Genomic DNA, 20,714 nt, shown 5'->3' with positions numbered 1-20,714 from the left:
TTAGAATCTACTTTTGGTTCTCACAATCTTGGGTCAGTAAACAACAAGAAACCATAAAAATAAAATCCATTCCCAGTAAACTGTTGATGTCTATAATAGAATAATGTCAATGTGTTTTTCATTTATTTATTTAGTTTAAAGAACATAAAAAAACGTTAAGTCTCCAAAATTCGCCAACACAGATCAAGGATTTTTATGACATCATTCTTCACTTTAGCTTCAGATCAGATTCCAGACCGGCATTTTTTTCTCCATGGCACAATGATACGAACAATGCCGCTTTAGACTCCCTCCTATTTTTTTGTTTCCCTTTGCGTGGCGTGTTGGTCAGTAATGTAAGACTTCATGCGTACTGCTTTCTGACAGCAGGGCAGCAAATGGAGCAGCCGAACCTGTCTGCCTGCTCTGTGAATAATGCAAGGAGGTGGTTCACCGGGCACCGCTGTTCCAGAGACGTGTCGTCTTCTCTTTGTTTGCTGACTAAGACTAATGCATAGAGAATCACTTCTGATCCTAGATCAGCATTCTTTCTCTGCAGACCTTCACAGCGACTGCTGTAAACAGGCCTATTAACAGAGTCAAAGCAGTCGCTGGGTCTTTTTGTGCATCTCTGCTGGTGTTGGTCGTTCATGTTTCTCTCTTTTGTTCCTCGAGCTTCTGTTCTCCTGCTGTCAAGCCGTTAATTTGAATCATTTGTTTACTTACTAAAAGGTTAGTGCGTAATAAAACTCTAGTTAATAGCATCGGTCGACTGATCTCTAGAGACCAAGGTGACCGATGGGAAATATAACACCAAAAATGGCCAATTCTTCAATTAGGCAAACCTTTGTCATTCTAGCTTTCAGCAATAAATTGTAATGTCTTTAAATGCTTTTAATGTGTTTTTGTCTTCAAAAATGAATATAACTATTATTAATAATAAAAATCTTCATAAAAATAAGTAATTAAAAAATAATAAAAACAATTATTTAAAATTTTGTGTTGAACGTCCCCACAAAAGTTTATTTGGCTTTAAATGTAAATATGTTAGCCTTACATAGATAAATATAAAATCTGCATTTCAAAAACATTATAAACAGAGAGCGTCTTCGCAATAACTAATCATGTATTTGTAAACTGCGATACTAATTTCTCGCTAGAAATGCAATAAGAAGTTGTTGAAAGTTCAAGTTAACCTTACATTATTACAAAACTATGCTCCAACAGGCGTTTCGGCCAGCTTCATTTTTTTTTAGCTTTAGCCTTCTTGACCAATCACGTTCCTCACACGTTGTCACAGAAACGACAGGTCTCTGTCATTGGTCAGCTGTGAAAAAGGAGCTTGACGTAGGCCGAAAAGTTTGACTTCTTCCAACCTCAAAAGACGCTCTAGGCTGCAGAAAAAGAGGCAGACTCTGGCGTTTAAAAAAGGATCATAATGTAAAACAGACGCTAGCAGCTTCAAAAGGGAAGTCAAGTCTGAACACGGCCTAATGTAGCATCATGTTGTGTTTCCGCTGTGAATAGTTAAGACACAAATAGCAAACAGGTAGACAGCAGTAGGCTGTAAATTGGCTGTGGGAAGCAGAGGATGTTTCAAACGTATCATTTATTGCATCATTCTGCGGTGTACAGAACAGAGTTACTGTTGTTATCTGTACAGATGACATGAGCAACATTCCAGACAGAAAAACACAATTATCGATCAAACGCTCGGTCGTAGGGTGAAGATCACAAGAGATCAAGCTGTTCAAGCACTTCTCCGATACAAACAAACACTGCTGTGTCCATATGAGTTTTATGGTGGTCCGGTGTGAAGCACTTCAGTGAAGAACATACTGTAATGGTCTGATGGTAACAGACAGTGAAAACACTTGTTGTTCGAGTTTTTGATTTGATCTTCTTTTCTGCGGCTTTTACAAACACGACACACATTTTTTGAAACATGACAATATGCTCTTTGCTCTCTGACAGATTTAACTAAACATTTAAGCTTATATTAACAGTATTTATTAAAGTGCTATGTTTAATTTATATGTTTAAATTAATTATTTTATCGTTTTATGGAATTTTTTACCATAGTAAAAGTAAAGCAACCATGTTTTTTGGTGAAATTATTTCAATTTGTTTGACCACAGTTTAACTGCAAATACTGTGATTTATCTGTGGTTACTACTAGGGCTGCACGATAATTTACTTTGGTACCACTAAATCCTATTGAAATCGAGCTAGCTGCGATTTACAATGTGTGGATGTTTTCTTAAATGTGTAGCTTGTCGATGAAGCACGGCTCTGGGACCAGTAGGAAATGCTGCTCGATCTAAAAGCAGTGTGAGTTTGAGTCGCTTATTATATCCATTATCATTATAAATATATTTTATTATCATAAAATACCTGATGAGGCTTCGGTGAGAAAAAGATGTCCATAGGTATTTTCTAGATCCTAGAACGTGCTTACGTCTTCTTCTGCATTGCGTATTTGGAGTTCCTGCACGAGAGCGCCCTGTGGCTTTCAGCTCCTGCAGCATTTTCCAGTACTTCACTGAAAAGCTGCGCAAAAATCACGTGATTTTGATCGTCGGTTTATCGTGACAGCTCATGTTACATTGACACCATGGTAAATTTGTGGTTCTTATGATTTTACTAAACCAAATAAGTTGGATAATTTTATGAAGGGAATAAATACGGAATACAATTTATTACAAATATACCAAAGCACTTTAAACACTGTTGAGTTGATTAAAATTTACTCTTAATCCAGAGTTTACTACTTCTGAGCAGGTACTTATTTCAATTTGTGACTCTAGCTGATGCCAATTTGTGGCTTCTGTTATCTGTATTAGAGCTTTGAGACTCGCAGGTCTGCAGTGAGGAGGAGGGATATTTGTCTTATGACTGACAAAAACAGAAGCGTAATTTTGTACTCAGGAAGACACAATGTCAGTCGAGCAGGCAGTGCAGGGGAAAGCCTGGAGATCCACTCGGCATGCCTTTGATCGCATTAAAGCTCCTCTGGCCTTCAATGCATTCAATTTGTCAGATCCCCCTTGTGCTTTAGCATTAGCATTTAGCAATCATCTGCTCGAGTGAAATCTTGTTCGGTGGAAGAAAGCGGTCTGGCTTTGATGAAAAATGCCGGTAGTTTGGAAACAGGCAAACTGGGAAGCCAAATGTTTGAGATCAAAGACGCAGTTAAAAGCAGTCAGGATAGCATGCTGATGGACCTGGATGTTTAAAATTCACTTCACTTGTGGGCGATACAGACTTCTGGCTCGCAGATGAACTAAACGATGCTCGTAGGTTTAAAAGGTGATGTTTGTGTTTTCATTGTTGAAATGCAATTTATGCATTTTGCAAGCGCATTCAGACTACACATTAAATCAGTCTGTGTAAATCGAGCTCATGACCTGCACTGCTAACGCAAATGCTGGACGAGCTACAAAATATTTCCTCTTATCTGAGAGACAACTTTAAGCCATTGGTAGGCCAACTTGAAAGAGATAACGGAACACAAATTTCATGGTTCAGTACGTAGTTTTGGTACATAGGCCTACAGTTGTTCGGTAGGATTTTGGGACGGCAAAACATGTCTCAAGACTCAAGATTGTTGCTGGCACAAGTCTTATTGTGAAATGTACTCTTTCGAACTTCAGGTTGTTTTGTGTTACTTATTTGTAAAAAAAGCTAGATCTCTAATATGGGCACAATGCTAGCATTATTGAAAAAGCTTTATTTTTACAGGCGGAAGAGAAGTCCATTATTTTGCTTTATAAGTAGCATGTGTCATTTTTCGCAGCATTTAAATGGAAAGATTAAAGATAAGATAAAACAAAATTAAGATGGAACACAAAATCAAAGGGTTTTATTCCTGACAATTTTTTTTTAACTAAATTTGAAATAATAGTTTAAATTATACCAAATAATATACCAAAAATAAATCAGGATTATGTTTTTAGTTCATTAAGTGTCTTTTTACCTAAAACATAAGCTTCTCTGACCGAACATCAAATTTGACATATTTTTCTCATATCCTCTTTTCAGTAGTGTGCTGTTGCACTTCTTAACCTTTGACCTCTGTCTCTCAGTGGAAATCACAAGGGCATGAGTCAGACATGCTCACAGAGACGAGAGAAGCAGAGCGTGATGTGTGTGTGTGTGTGTGTGTACAAACATGTAGAAAACTCTCTAATCAAATGAAATGGTCTTGGACTGGCTCATGGAGACGAGGTGAGACTCGACAGATACAAACATGTCTTTCGTTTCACTTCTGTGTGCCAACAGCAGTAAAATCACCTTCTTGCATCTCACGCACTCTTTAATAGCATCCAGACTTTCCAACAGACGTTTACAGGGAGACTAAGAAAAGGTTTACAGTAGAGAGATTGTTGTTGCAGAATCATTCAGCTGGAAAGAAGTGTACAGGAATATTTGTGAAGGCTTTCCGCTGTGCAGCAAAGTGGAAAGACCACCAGGACAAACCGGATGAGGACACCCCTCTGTGTTGTTGACTCGTTGAAATGTATGGAATCAGTGAGGTGTTGACTTATTTAACAGATTGAATATGCAAGACTTTGACTGGTCTTCCCCCTCGATATTGTTATCTAAAAAGGTTTTATTTAGGGTGCTTATAATGCAGAATTCTCTTTCTGTGACTGTACAGCATTATCACTTCTTAGACTAAAACAAATAGTTAATTTCCGCCTATTCAAACTGTGCATGCCTGTTAGTAAAGCTTCTTAACTTTTACTTAACTTTTAGCCAATATTTTCTGTCCATCTAGTTATATGCGTAAAACACAAGATAACATTCATTTTGTTGTCCTATATTGCACAAATGCATTTATGGAATGTATTTGGATCATGACCACCAATTCTTACATATTGCATTTCAACTCTGTTTTCAGAGGTATAAGTGACCACAAAAGTAAGAGACAAGTTGGTGTGTTATCCTCTGGTGCTAAATATATGCCAGCAAACAACCATTGTCTGAAGCGGTAACTATAGCAACTATATGAAATGTTAAGCAGTCTATGCATTTCAAGTAAAAAAACATCATAATTCATGATATTTGAACTCTGCAGCCGTAGAAAAAAAGCATTTAACCAATTAACCATCATTTCTAGATGTATTGTGGCCATTTCAGTCCAGTGTCTGTTGAATGTCAATATAATCAAGCTTCAAGGTTATCAAACAAAACAATTCTTTATGAATAAATGTATTATTACTAAATACAAATACCCCTGCTGTATTGCTTAAAAGTGAATATAAACTTGTTTTCTTTGCAGTATTTGAGGTCTGAAAAAATACAGAGCATCTCTTCGGTTATTTCGACCTGTTTCTACATGCAATAAATGCATTAGAAACAATATCTTTATTTGAAATTTGGTAGGAATATTGTCAGTAGATCACAGAATTGAACTAAAATGACCATTTTACTTGAACACACCTATAAAAACTGATTTTTTTCTGGTCTCTTATATATATATACATAGGTATATATGATGTGTTTTATATTTTTTAAAGATTTATCAAACTAATTTATATTTTCAAAATTCTCCACAGAGGTTTGCCTTATTGTACTAGGATTAAACCCCCCTGCTTAGATATGTCCTTATGTTGCCATTGAGTTTACAAAACGCTATAAAAATCTGGACATGATTCATCGTTCTAAAGGTGAAATATTGGCAGGATCAGAAGTCATCAGTGAGATTGATCCAAAGCGTTGCTTTGACGTGTTTGACAGTGTCATTCAAAGTGTTCTCTTATGCTCGTTCACCATATGTTGTCTCTTAATTTTTTTGGATTCAACAAAGTCACATCGAGTCAATTGTAGAAGCACTCTAACGAAGTTGTTTCGTAGACAAAATCCTCAGAAGTCCGTGAGGGGAACAAAGTTAGCGCACAAGCTTCTGTTTCCCCTCCTGGTTCTCACTTGTCAAGGCCCATCAGTGATGCTGTGGACCCGTAACCGCGCCTGAGGCACGCGTATCTCTCCCCTCTCGTTCTCTATCCACTCAAATCTCCTCCATCTTTGATTCCCCACTTCACCCAGCAGATGTTCTGAATCTTCGTGCGTGCTGGCAGACGCGGTTGTTTCGATCCCCATTGGGAGACGTGCACGTACCTGGGCGTCTCTGTCTCTTGTCCTAACATATTAGCGCACTTACATCCATGCAGGAAGGTCAAGCGAGCCCGGAGAGCTCATGTTCATCTGTGAGAGTCGATGCATTTACCGCCTCCGTTTGTACGGAGTGGGTGAGCGAGAGAACTGGAGAAAGGAGAGAAGGACCAAAATAAATATGTCAGACATCTTGCCATCTGCGCGAGGGGCGTTCCAATGGGACTAATTAGCCAGTCGTGGTGGGCTGGATTGCTCGATTTTGAAAGCAATTCATTCTTTTATGGGAAAACAGGTGGAGGAGAGCTACTCTTCTCTCTTACTTTGTGGTTTGCCAATTGCTCTGTTCTGATAGAGCCTGAATGTCTTAAAAGGCCTTTTTTATGGCTTTAACTTTTTCAGAGATAAAGACCCCTCACAAGAATTTAATGTGGTTTAACTATATACTTTTACCATAGTAACTACTCTCACTACAGTATAACCTCAGTTTAACCATGATATTTATTAGTTAAATAAAATTCAATTTTACTATTGTAAAGCCACAGATCGTTTTCCTGTGACATGTTGCAGTCAGAAGTCAAGTCTTGGTAGGAAGTAACTTGTTCTTTGCTCCTGGTTTATGTGTTTTTAAAAATTGTCAAACTGTCTCCCGGTTACATGCTGTCTACTAAGTTGCAAAAAATTGTGGGTTGTTTTGGTAGCTGCTGTCACAAAGAGTATACGTTTTAAATAGCAGTCTAACTTCGTTCTTGCAACATCAGCAGTGTATTCGGTTCAGTACTTTGTACAGTGTGCAGAGTTTGCCGAGTTTCAGTATGTCAAGGTGATCGCCAGATTTAGCATTGTAGCACAACACTGTACTAAACATGAATTTTTCATAAAAGATTTTATGTGATACTACATTTGAATGGCATCAAATGGTAACTAAATTACCATACTTTTGTATGTGTTTGCTAAATTAACAATAATTTAATCAGGACAACGTCAAACATGAAACTGTGGTTATTTTAATTTATTTCAATTCAACTTCTCTGTGTTTCTCTTATTCTATTCTGTTTTTGTATGTATGGACTGATAGCATAATGACCAATAGACCACTTTGGAAGACATAATAATATTATATATTAATATTGATATCAACAAAATAATGTTGGTCCAATGCTGGTCCAGAAAAACTTCATATTTCAGATTTTTACATATTCCTATTTCAGAAATGTTTTGAAAAGAATGCAACCAACAGAACATTTAGAACCGAATCAAAATGTTAAAAACATATCTTAAAGATTTAACTATATGCAGCTGCGAAAAGAATTACGTTTTTCTAAGTTTACTATTTATAGGTACGTATGTATTTAGGTTATCGTTTTTGTTTCAATCTGTAAACTACTAAAAATATTTCTCGCAACATTTAAATAAAAGTATTGTTTCTCTTTGCATTTATTTGCAGAAAAAAAAATCTAACTAACATGAAAGAGCTGTTTGTATATGTATTTAGGAATAGAACCAAATTTTATTTTTTTATGTTATAACCTCGATTTTCATGAAGATTTTTTTATTTGTCTCTCCTAAGGTTTGATTTTGTTCAAATTGAACAGACACCGGACTGGAATGACCACAATACATCAAAAAAAGCGGATTAAATGAGCATTTGGAATGGCTGTATATATAACATCTATAATAATAGAAAATATAAAACAATTCAACGTTAGTGCATCTGGACCAGTGTTGACATCTTGCAAACTGGTCTTTCTCAAATGTGCATTATGTAGAGCACGCTGCATGTAAAACAATATCCCACAATGCAACAGGCCAGACTTGACCTTCCGTTTTGAGTTTGATGAATGGACCACACTGACAGTTCAATTACGTGAGGACTCACCAGACACATATACTTAATCAGTATTCTGATATTAATCAGGTCATGTGCTTCGCAGCAAAAGATATGATTGGCCGACAATGAGGCCTTGTCAAAGTCTACATTGTTTGCCTTCTAACATGTCAAAAATGACACCGTTGAAGGTTTGTACTGTCCCTAAACAGAAACATGCCCACTCGGACACGCTCTGTTTCACTGCCGGGTTTGTTAAAAAGAAGCATTCTGACCTCTTTGGCTCCTATTTACCCGTGTCTCTTCATAATCGATACGCACAAGCCCATTGGGTGCGCGGAGGGCGACATCAGCTATTTACAGTGTGTGTGTTTTTTCAATAACGCAACTACAGTTACTTGTCAACGACCTCATAAGCTGGTGAACCCCTCTGGCTTTGTGTGGTTATTGCGGGCAGAGAGGCTAATTGTGCTTATGGGGTGGAATGAGAGCGAGAGAGCGAGCAGTAAAAGGCTGTGTTGAGCAAAGATGCTTTAAAGAAACAAGCTGAGCTGATGTCAGCCTTTTGTTGACAATGTGTACACGAAAAATTGTCTAATTTAATTGTTTAAAACTGCACTTTTGGACATGTACTAAGCAATCACAATTGCTGTTTTTACCTGAAGAATGATGGTAACATTGGACCCCATCGACTTTGATGAGCCATTTCTCGCAATATCTTTTTCGTGTTCTGCAGATGAGAGAGTCATATACAGGTTTTGTATAATAAACGTAAGAAGAAATTATTATTTTTGTTTTAGTGTTGTGGAATAAAGGACATTTCCAGACTCTACGTTACAGCTGAACATATGCCTGCCAAACAAACAGGCTCACGGCCCTCGCGTGAAGCCCGTCTTTACTGTAATTTAAAGATGGATGCTTGGCGAAAGACTTGAAAAGATGGCTGTGATATTGCTGTTAACAAATCCTCCCCTCACCTTCCCCCTCCAGATGAGTTGAGCACACGCTTGGCTTTTCGATGCAATGAGTTGTCTGATTGCTTTCGTGTGTTATGTTCTCCCCGGATCCCTCAAAGACACAACGGGAATTGCTGACCGTCAGCCTCTGATAGTATATCAAGATTGGTGTGTTTTCCAGACATGAATGAACCACTGTGAAAGAAGGAGATTGTGTCACTCGCTAACACGTTTGAAGGATGGATGATATTTGAGAAAATTAATGGCTTTGTGAAACTCCTTCCTGCTGCGTACCGAACGATGGCACATCTTGCAGATTTGCGGTCATTTGCAGTAGTCGTCTTATTAACTGATTAACGGTGTTTCAAAATCAAATGCCATGTTTGGTTTGGACATTTTAATGCATCTACTTTTGATAGGAAAACGGGGCGCAGATACATTTTTTACTCTATGTTTACTTTTTTTGTTATTTATGGTATATTGCACTGTAAGCATCAGTGCATGCTTCCGATACATTTAAAAACATCTCAATGTATTTGAATGCTTTAATAACATTTAAAATGCTATATAAAATATAAATAGTTATTTTAGTTTTGTTTTCAGTTTTGTTGTATTTTTATTCATATTTTCAGTTGATTTCTATTTTTTATTTATATGTGCTTCTGTCATTTTTTATTTGTTTACTTTTAGATTGACATATACGTTTAATTCATTTCCAATTTAAGTTTAGTAGACAATGTAAAACTATTTTTAAAAAATAATATTTAAGCTGATATTTAATTTGATTTCCATCTGAAATGAAGTCCAGCCCATTTTAACCCATTTCCTCATGTAACCAAACAATACTATAGTATTTTTTACTGTACCATAGTATTACAATCTTGTACAAAAATGGTACCAAAACAAAAAACATGTTTTAGTCTTCACTGGGGTATTGAAGATAAACGATGTGTTTACAGAATATGCTTTGTCGCAGGTCATTAAGTCTTATCTTAGCTGATTAAGGCAAGCAAACAAAACTTGTTGTTGATGCTACTCACATCTTACATAAGAATTTGAATCTTTTACCCCGGAGGAGATGTTTCAAAATTCCAACTTGTAGGTTGAAAAGTTACAAAATTTCAAATCTCCGCCTACCTTATAGAAGCTATTAAATAAGCATTTTCATTTTTAATGACTAATTATTATATATATGTATGTTCATGCGTTTATTTTCAAGGACTGTTTAAAAGGAAATCTCCTAAAAATGGTTTAATAAATTCTATTCTAACGTGTATACTAATGTTTTAATGTGTTGTGTGTGTTTGTAGGATGCGGGAAAGGGAACTGCAGTGTGTGGGCAGGAGGTTGCTGCTGTTGGGCATCTGTCTGCTGTCTCTATGGGGTCAGCTGAGTCTGGCCTCAACACACCGCAGTCATATTGGTAAGTCACAAGTAAACTCACACACAGTAGTGTTTAGTGGCGGGTGTTAGAGGAAACTGAGAGATTGTTCAATTTCGTGCTGTTTTTAGATTTGAGTCAGCCTGACCTCCAAACTCTGAAGTCTCTTTTTTGCTTAATATTTTTTTTCTCAGACAACCTTGCACCGTTCATTGTCAAAATATGTTTCTTTAAAATATCAGCTTGGTCTGTTGTTGCAAAAACTGTACAGGAGATGCATGTGAGATGCCTGGTTTCTGAGAAAAATCTCATTGCTGTCTAGGATATTCGATTTCTCTGTGTTTTTATCCTGTGGGTAGTAAATCATAGCCAGATATCTCTCAAGCTATGTTAGATAATGAAATGCTTTTGATAAAAAAAAAAGGAGAAACATAAAACATTCATTATTAGTTAAAGGCTGAATGAATATTGATAGTGTAAAGTCGGATCCTGTCCTGATGGGGGAGGGCTGCGTTGGGTCATTGGACCCTCACTTCCGGCCCGCAGGGATGCCAAAGGGGAAGGTGTCAAGCTTGTCACAGAAATCTCATCGGAAAGCGAAAGAGAGAAAAAGCAAAAGCGAAATAAAACCTAGAGTGAAAGGTGGAAGATATGAATACACATTGCAATAATGAGAACCGTCCACAGGGGCCGAGTGGCAAACAGTGGCGTTTCGCGAGCCGAAGAGGGAAAATAATGTTTGAGCAACCCAACCCGAGGCTTACCAAACAACACATACACGCAAGCTCTCGGCTGCATCCCGGTGAGGCTGCGTCTACCCCTTTCTGCGTTCTGAAAGCCACAAAGACCCAGTGGGGGCGATGGAAAGCAGCAGCGACAATTAATCTCCTGTTATCGAGCCAAAGGCCTGCGCTAAATAAAATCGTGCCGCTTTCTTGGGCACGGCGACAAAGATAGCAACAAGTAAGGAGCCCTCCATCCTTTCTCCCCGCGGGTGTGTACTAGCGGTATGTCGGAGGCAGAAAGGGTGATTGATTACAGGAATAGCCCCCCGATTGCTGGGCCCGTGGTGAGGGAGAGAGAGAGCGGCTTTCCACCTGATGCAGGTCACACGGCTTCAGGCGAGCGCAGAACTAATCACAGTTACTCCCAGTGGCTCTGGGAGGTCAGACCAAGGTGTTACCCGGTAAACAAACCTCTTTAGCCCCGATGTTAAAGAGAAGTGGGGACCGCCTGCTGCGTTAGATACCCAGCACACTCAGAGTGCATGGGCGGATCAACCTAATAACAGCAGGGGGGCAACGAAACAGCCAACACTCATTAGCTAGTCATGAGGAAGAGAATGAGACATGGAATGGTTGGGAGAAAGAGAGAAGACAGAGAAAGAAAAACAAATGCAAAGCGCAAATGCAGTTTCATTCTGAGTTTATTTCTTGAAAGAAAGACGCGGAAAAAAATCTGTGATATCTTAAATAACTCAATACATTTCATAGACATCAGTGAGATTAGGAGAGCAAATGGAAAGTTTTACAGAAGTCTCCTATGTGTCAGATATGAGATCTGAGAAAAGAGCCTAAAATCGAACAAATGTCGCTGTTGGAGTTTAGGATGAGATTTCAACAATCTCTGCATCAAAAGTCAATATTATTGAAGATCTCAATTGGAACTCAAAATTTACCCAAATCTAGATTATTTTACCTCTTCAATCTACATTCATTTAACATCTTCATACAGTACTTAGTGTATTTTAACTGTCTTATTTGTTTCTATTTTTATTAGGAGAAACATCTGAGATGAAGTTGATATTTAATTGAACAAAGCTGTCAGTGTCATTAAATGTCCCATGAGCTATGTAAGAGAAATGTTCTGAGCAATTTATTAAGGAGTTATTCACTGACACTTAATATTTTTACATGGTAAGAGTTAAGTGTTAAAACATGACCAACATCACTTGGTCTTGAAAGAATTTTAATGAGATCTCTTTGTTTTTGTCTCAAGTTGGGACATTGACGAGATCTCCTCTTGAACTCAGAAGGAGCCGTGAAAGTACTACTGTAGAGTAGAAGACTTTACATTTTCTCTCCATTTACCCTCTTTCGTTTTCTAGGAAACACACTTCTGATTTGTGGTTTTCTTTTCCTACGCTTTGATCCTTAAGAGACCAATGTATCAGCCTGATACAACGTTAAATCTCTCTGTACTTTCTCGCGGGATCATCCCTTGTTGATTGGACGTAATTTTTATCCCCTCTTTTCCATAAATAGAAGCGTCTTCATATTAATAAACAGCAATCAAGCATTTTGTGATTTGTTAGTCAGTAGCTGCAGGGAGCGATTCAGCAATGCAGGGTGGAATAAAGGAGCCGTGAAAACCACATCGCAGGAGCTGATTATCAGATCTCATCTGACAGCTGGTCTCTTGTCTCCAAGTGATACACTGAGCAGGTTAAAAAGGTAGCGAGGAAGCTGCTGTGGTGTTAGAAGAATGTCCTGCTTGTTGACAACAAATTATGAACACAAACAGTCATTTAAACAATTGAGAGAAATCAGAAAGATTAACAGCTTAATGGATAGACAGACAGGCAAACAGACAGATAAATGGATGGATAGAAATGGATAGATACGTAGACAGACACATAGACAGGCAGACATATAGATAGACAGAAGGACAGATAGATACGTAGGCAGGCAGACAAATTAGATGCTTTGATCCAAAGATATTGACGGCAGGCTGACATACAGTCAGGAAGGCAGGCAGATAGACAGACAGACAGACAGAGAGATAATGTAAATAGAATCCTAGTGAGACAGACATAGATAGCTAGCCTACTTATACCCATAGATAGATGGACAGATAGACAGCCAGACAAACAGAAAGATACAAGCAGACAGACAGACAGACATATACTTAGACCCGCAGACAGACAGACAGACAGACAGACAGGTAGATAGATAGATAGATAGATAGATAGATACTTAGACCCACAGATAGGTGGACAGACAGACAGACAGACAGACAGAAAGAGAAACAGACTGACAGAAGGAAAGAAAGAAAGAAAGAAAGAATGAAAGAAAGGCAGACAGACAAACAGGCAGATAGATAGCTACTTAAACCCATAGATAAGGGGGGAAACATTGACAGGCAGACAGACAGACAGACAGACAGACAGACAGAAGAAAAGAAAGAAAGAAAGAAAGAAAGAAAGACAGACAGATACTTAGACCCATAGATAGACGGACAGATTTACAGACAGACAAACAGACAGACAGACAGACAGAAAGACAGGCAGATAGACAGACAGACAGGCATACAGACAGACAGACAGACAGACAGACAGATAGCTTCTTAGACCCATAGATAGACGTGCAGATTTACATACAGACAGACAGACAGACAGACAGACAGACAGACAAGCAGACAGACAGAAAGAAAGAAAGAAAGAAAGAAAGAGAGAAAGGCAGACAGACAGACAAACCGACAGACAGAAGAAAAGAAAAAAGAATCAAAGAAAGACGGAAAGAAAGAAAGAAAGAAAAAAAGGCAGACAGAGACAGATAGATAGCTGCTTAGACCCATAGATAGACGGACAGATTAAAAGACAGACCAACAGACAGAAGGAAAGAAAGACAGACAGGCAGGCAGACAGATATAATGGCACACACAGACAGACAAGAAGACCGACAGATATATAGAATAGCACGCAGACTGACAAGAAGACAGACAGGGGGGCAGACAGACAGAGATTGAGAAAATGTCCCCAATCATTTGTTCACTTTGCATTCATTGAATTGTGTCTCTAATGTTAAAACACTTTTTCGGTCCACTGTGGGTTTGTGATTTATGTGAGGTTTCTTGCTGTCGGTTTTCAGTTAAATTCAGCTGTTATGGGATATTTCCATATTCACTTACATGTGGGCTGAATTGACTTCTGAATTTCAGCCTAGAGTGAGTTTTTATGTCTACAAGGGAAAAAGTCTATGCCTCGGTGCACACTGTAGCGATAGTCTGTAACAGAGAGAGAAAGAGACATCTGAACATTGGGCCTGTGACATTATGGTGTCTGCAGGACAGGTCGCTTTTTCCTACGGGACTTATAAATGTGGCACAGATTTCACAGCATATTAGGGTAAAGACATGGTGTTATGTTTAAAGATGCGGTGAAACATAAACTATAGATTAAAACAGAGAGATTGAATAATAGATCAATCGATGGAAATGTGAATAAATAGACCGAGCTCAGCCATACTTTCTTATTGTTGCATTTATGAATGTTATGCGAGTAATAATTGTTTCATTTGTCTGCCTCGGATTGTACAATTTTTATTTATCAGGATAATTTATAATAAAAATGCACTATCCTTCCAGAAAACATGAGTAGGAATGTCACTTTAACAATAAGTGACCTTGGGGCATCTTTCAGGATGCACCTTAAAGAATGCTTCAAAGATGAAGAGATGTAAAGATAATATAAGAAAACGGACTAAATGAAAGAAAAAAATGCAATTGTTCATTTGTTTCAGATCTAATTTGATCAATAAAATATGAATAACCAATCAAAATTCTTTCAAATTTAAAGGGCTTGTGCAATTAAAATGTGAAATGTAGTACGCTAATGTTGGTGTGAACACTAATATAGTTATCTATATACTTAGTGCTTAGATTTTTTTCTTATTATGTATTGCAGGTCTCATATTTTTCTAATAAATTAATGTTATTGTGAAAGATGAAAAATAGTATCAGAATGAGATGTGTCCAAACGTTTAATTGGTACAGTTACATTCTGTTTGTTTTGAACGTATCCAGCGATATTTATTCATCTTTTTTTTTTAAGTGTTTGTAAGAGGGCCAGCTCTTTTTTCCTATCATAAAACCCGTCTGACTTTTATATATAAATCACCGCTCAAACAGCGGACCATTACTCATTACTAGCATCTCATTAGCAGCCATTGAGACATCCTGGCGGGCAGCCGGCGACTCTGAGCAACACGGCCGTTTCTATTTTGGGTGAAATAAAAGAGGATCATAACGATTTTAACTGATGGAGGCAATTAGCAGAGAAACGCTGACACCAGTCCAGCGGTCAGCGCCGAGAACGTTGTTTTAATGTCACCGCCGTGAAGCTTTCAAAATGATTTTTTTCGAAAGGCTTATTTGTAAAGCTCTAGGACCCAGCAATTTAGCCATCAGTTTAGAGAAATAAATTAAGTACGTCTTAGTCTGGTTTTAAGACTGAATTGCGAGTTTGTCTGTTAACAAAGGTCTTGTATCTTTGTGTTATTGTGTAGTGCTTAAAAATAGATTTACTCCAAAGCCAACCGAGCTTATTGATGAGAAATGTTTGAGTTCATATCGGAAGCTTAAATCAATTTCACTTTTTGTAATGGAGATATTTGCGAGATCTCTGGGTGTTTTTCCTCAGGGGAAATATGTGAGACACAGGAAAGTTTTCATTTGCTCTCCTTTAATCTCATTGTGATTTTTTCTTCGTATGGTTAAGTGTCAATCGATTTATTAAAGGAACACCACAGTATGGTTGAGAAAGAGAAGGAGAAGGGAAAATGTTTTTATGTATTCAACACACACCTACTGTACTGTATCTGCACTGATTCTCACAAAATGGCGGACCTGCGTTGTGAAATTCAATCATAGTTTTAGATTTCTCTGTGGCACTACGATAATGAAGGCTATTTCTTCTCACGGTTCGTTTACGCACCTCCGGTAGAGTCGCATTTCATGGTTGGAGCACAGTTATATTTTCAGCGGGCCGAGGATTTGTCAGGAAACTCGATATCTCTTTCTCTTGCTAATAAGTAATTCCTTGCTGTTATTACTAGAACAGATGGATGGCCCCGGATCGTAAATTAAAGATATTTGCTTTAATAACTGTCCCTTTGAAACTACCCACTCAATAAGTGCAAGTAATAATATGATATCAATCCTGGAAGACATTTACGAGCGCACATCTTTCGCAGGAGGGGTGAGAGAACGTGTGCGAGAGAGGAGGAGGTTGTGTGGCTTTGTTGGTTGTCGACAGTGATTGGTTTCATTTCTCGAAAACTAATGCGGCTGGTTTGGGTCTGGTTTATAGGGATTGTTTTAGAACGGGACTGGAACTGATGATTTGAGATTGAAGTCTATCAGTTCTTCATTGAGACGGTACTATGCGTATAGACCCCTTTATGGCCGACTTCACGCTTACGACATGGCATTAGCTGGAGGCAAAACAAAGGGAAAACTGCAATACAAAGATTAAAGTTTGCCTATATATGGAGTTTGAAATATCATCTTGTTGTGTTGTTTGTGCAACAAACGACAGAATACTGTCTCCAATTTGATATTTTAACACATACAGTATCTGCTGCAATTGGCAAACAAAAACACTGACGACAGATACAATTAAACAAAATAAAACAAGCAGACTTGGAACGCATGTTGGAACTAAAATGGCGGTAACTCATGAATTCTTTGGAATACAGACTTACGGTTGGTCTCATTTGAAAAAAGAAAAGTAGCTGATTATTGCAAAACAAATCACACACAAACACAATTTTTTTAATGGAATGTTGTTAGGTTTATTGTAAAAAATAAATAAAAAAAGTTTATGTTTTTCTTTGATTAAAAACTATTAAAAAAATATGGGTCGCAAAAGGATAACAAAAATCTAAGCACACTCTTTATAAAATAGCATCAATTACTCTCTCTACATAAATTATAGAAAAAAACACCAAAGAAATCTGTGTTCCAGAGTCTTACACCTTTCCAATGATATATAGGTTGTCATGATTTGATTAGATATTACATGCACAATATTGACGCAAACTTAGGTGTCCCGTATACGGAACGGGTGACAGTTAACAGGCTACGATTAAAAACAACTGCCTTTTGTTAGTGTGGATTATGATTTGAGTATGTGTATAAAAGTATCTCACGTATGCCCAAATCAGAAACTGGGTAACAAGATTATTTTTCACGTAGCGTTAACTTTTGAACGAATAGGGTATGCTACCTAACTTTGTATAGTTATACAGCTAGCAGTTAAATATCGGCGAGAAACTAAACGTAAAGGAAACTGTTTGTCATCTCTTTTTCTTTGTTTGTCACAAGTGCATTAGTATAAAGGGAAATGCAAAAGTGAGAAGGCTCATTTTATGTGTCAGGTTTGTGTTCAAGTAAATGCATTTGCTATCGGTTGCCACTGTTGGTACACACAGGCATGTATAGATGTATACGCTCTCAGTTTATCTTTACTCTATATGCTTGGTTTCTCTGTCTGGTAGGTGTAGATGTCAGGCCACTTAACTGGAGGTACAGTAATCCTGTCAGTTCGTCCCTGGATCCGTTGAGTGAGCACGTACAGGGCGACTAGGTTCCTTGCCTTAAAGTTAACTTTTTCAAAAACGATCGCGGGCCTAGACAGTGAATGACCTTACATGTTAAATATCTAGTCTTTGCCAAAAAGCAAGCAAACAAAACATGTTACCTAGCATTACTAATGCAGTCAGTGGGATCTTTCTTCCTCCACCTAAGCTCCGCCCACAAAAACACATCACAATGTTTACTAACAGTAAAGGCGTCTATCTTAGGCCTTATTCGAGTGATTGAAATGTTCATAGTCGACATCAAATAAGAATATGAATACACAATTATATAATTTACCTTGTTTAAGAGATTTGTGTTACTTTAAAAGATTTGTTATCTTTCATCAAAATATTTTCCGCCATGAGGAGCATCTGAGACATTTTTCTGCATCCCAGATATTTTTCCTGAGATCTCAACAATGTCTCAAACTGAGCTCAGATTTGTCACGTCTGCAATCAAAAGTCAATATTATTGAAGATCTCAATATGAACTCAAACACTTAATCAAATTGACCCGAATCCATTACTTTACCTAAACAATCTACATTTATTTAAACCTCCATGCTCTTCACGTATTTTGACAATTGTCTCATTTGTTACTATTTTTTTTTTGAGCCATTTTAGGAGAAATATTTGAGACTAAGTTGATACTTAAACGAAATAGAAATCTATCAAATCTTCTGAGTTATCAAAAAGCAACGCCCGAGCCATTAAAATGTGCCCTGGAACATATTTTTACATATTCAAGATATGTATTCAAAAATATATTGAATTTCACATACTGTATTTTGCATATGTGTATATATAATCTGAAATGAAACATTGTTCGTATTACTCTCTGCCCCATCTTCCCGTTTCAATAGGAAACACGAAAAGGACCCCATAACTCATCTCCAGAAGAGATAAAAAATCAATTTTGCAGTGACTAATTTAGTGCTCATATTTTATACACAGTCCAATCGCTGCCTCGTGACCCAGAATGACCGGTGATACTCCGAGAAATCTGACTCTAGTTAAATTACGACTAACAAAGTGTTTGAGAGAAATGTGATGTTCGGCTCAAATGTTCATTAATTATGACCAGCAGCTAACATGCAGCAGGTTAATGATTCTTGAATAGACCTCAGTTAAAGTCATTTAGACTGTTAAGAATTCATAATTGCGAAATTTCACCTTCATCTGGCGGCAGCTTTGCTCAACGCTCATTGTAATTTGGCCATTTAACAATATTTCAATATTTCACCTCGACCCAAAATGATGGAGTCGAGTAAGTCATGGCCGAGTCATGAGGGCTCTCGCATGCATTTCTGTTGTTGGTCACCTACTCTGAACTCTGTTCCTACGATTCGTTTGTTTTATGCTACTTTTTATATTTTTTCACATTTTAGAATGAAAATTCTGTCATCATTTACACACCTTCAAGTATTTGTATAAAAAAAATTTTCTTCTAATGAACGCAGAGAAAGATATTTGGAAGAATGCTTAGAACCAGACTGATTTTGCCCCCCATTGACTACCAAAGTAGGAAAATACAATGTCAAAAGTGCCACAGAACTCTTTGCTGTCCTACATTCTTCAAAATAGTATTTCTTCCTACTATGGGAGTCAATGGGGGGCAAGATCTTTCTGGTTGTAAGCATTCTTCCAAATATCTATCTCTATGTTCATCAGAACAAAGAAATTTATATACATTTGGAAAAAAATGTGACAGCTTTTTAATTTTTTGGACATCAGAACTGTGGAATAAAACATGGAATAACACTGGGATTTATAACTAAACAAATCCAGAAGAAATCAAACAGATTTTAATTTAATTCCCAGAAAACATTACATTTATTCTTGCTTGAGGTCTGACCATGTCATGGTTTTAACGCTATTGAAGGAGTTCCCATCTATTCTGGGCTCTTATTTGCTGATTTTCATTCATTATTTGGTCCAAGTATTCTAGTTTTCTAATGGAATAAATTCATAATATTTTCAAAAATGTAGACCTGTTTTCAGATCAAAAGCTTTTTGAGATCATGGAAAACCATTTGAGTCAAGTTTAGTTGTGGTTTTGTTTATTTTAGTTCACGGTCATCTTACCTTCAACTTCAGCGTGAACATGACAGCGCAGGAAGCTGATTGGTATTGTTTGTTACCACGGCAGCAAGTGCAATGACATCTTTGCTGTCAGTTGTGTTTTGCAGATCATGTACGTGTGTGTGCATATGTGATACATAAAACATCAGAACAAAGAAATTTATATACATTTGGAAAAAAATGTGACAGCTTTTTAATTTTTTGGACATCAGAACTGTGGAATAAAACATGGAATAACACTGGGATTTATAACTAAACAAATCCAGAAGAAATCAAACAGATTTTAATTTAATTCCCAGAAAACATTACATTTATTCTTGCTTGAGGTCTGACCATGTCATGGTTTTAACGCTATTGAAGGAGTTCCCATCTATTCTGGGCTCTTATTTGCTGATTTTCATTCATTATTTGGTCCAAGTATTCTAGTTTTCTAATGGAATAAATTCATAATATTTTCAAAAATGTAGACCTGTTTTCAGATCAAAAGCTTTTTGAGATCATGGAAAACCATTTGAGTCAAGTTTAGTTGTGGTTTTGTTTATTTTAGTTCACGGTCATCTTACCTTCAACTTCAGCGTGAACATGACAGCGCAGGAAGCTGATTGGTATTGTTTGTTACCACGGCAGCAAGTGCAATGACATCTTTGCTGTCAGTTGTGTTTTGCAGATCATGTACGTGTGTGTGCATATGTGATACATAAAACATTCCTGGCACTTTTAGGTGGAGACAGCATGCTAAGTAGAGCAAACATGACTGCAGTCAGAGAATGCAAATGCAATAAAAGAACATGCAGATAAATGAACATGGACATCTGGTTGTTTTCACAACTTGATGCGCTGTTCCCGAAGAAAATGATTTTCTTTATTACTTATGGGTTATTCATTTGTTGTTCAGTATTCTTAAAGGGTTCCTATTTAATGAAAGTCTCAACAAATATTTATATAGAATTTAAAGTATCAGCTTTGTCTAAAAGGTTTGTGTTTCATGTTCTTAGAGGATAAACGTACACAAA

General features: G+C 37.3%; 1 protein-coding gene across 1 annotated transcript in view; it reads left to right on the top strand.

Moving 5' to 3' along the window:
• tafa3a (TAFA chemokine like family member 3a) overlaps positions 1-20,714 on the top strand; it is a 72,842-nt gene that overhangs the window by 34,490 nt on the left and 17,638 nt on the right. Inside the window, 1 exon segment of the mRNA XM_056750763.1 lies at positions 10,191-10,303. Coding sequence (XP_056606741.1) covers positions 10,192-10,303 — 112 coding nt within the window. The 5' untranslated portion in view covers position 10,191.

This window comes from Triplophysa dalaica, chromosome 6, assembly GCF_015846415.1.
Source record: "Triplophysa dalaica isolate WHDGS20190420 chromosome 6, ASM1584641v1, whole genome shotgun sequence".
Taxonomy (NCBI): Eukaryota; Metazoa; Chordata; class Actinopteri; order Cypriniformes; family Nemacheilidae; genus Triplophysa; species Triplophysa dalaica.
This window is presented reverse-complemented; position numbering and strand designations above follow the sequence as displayed.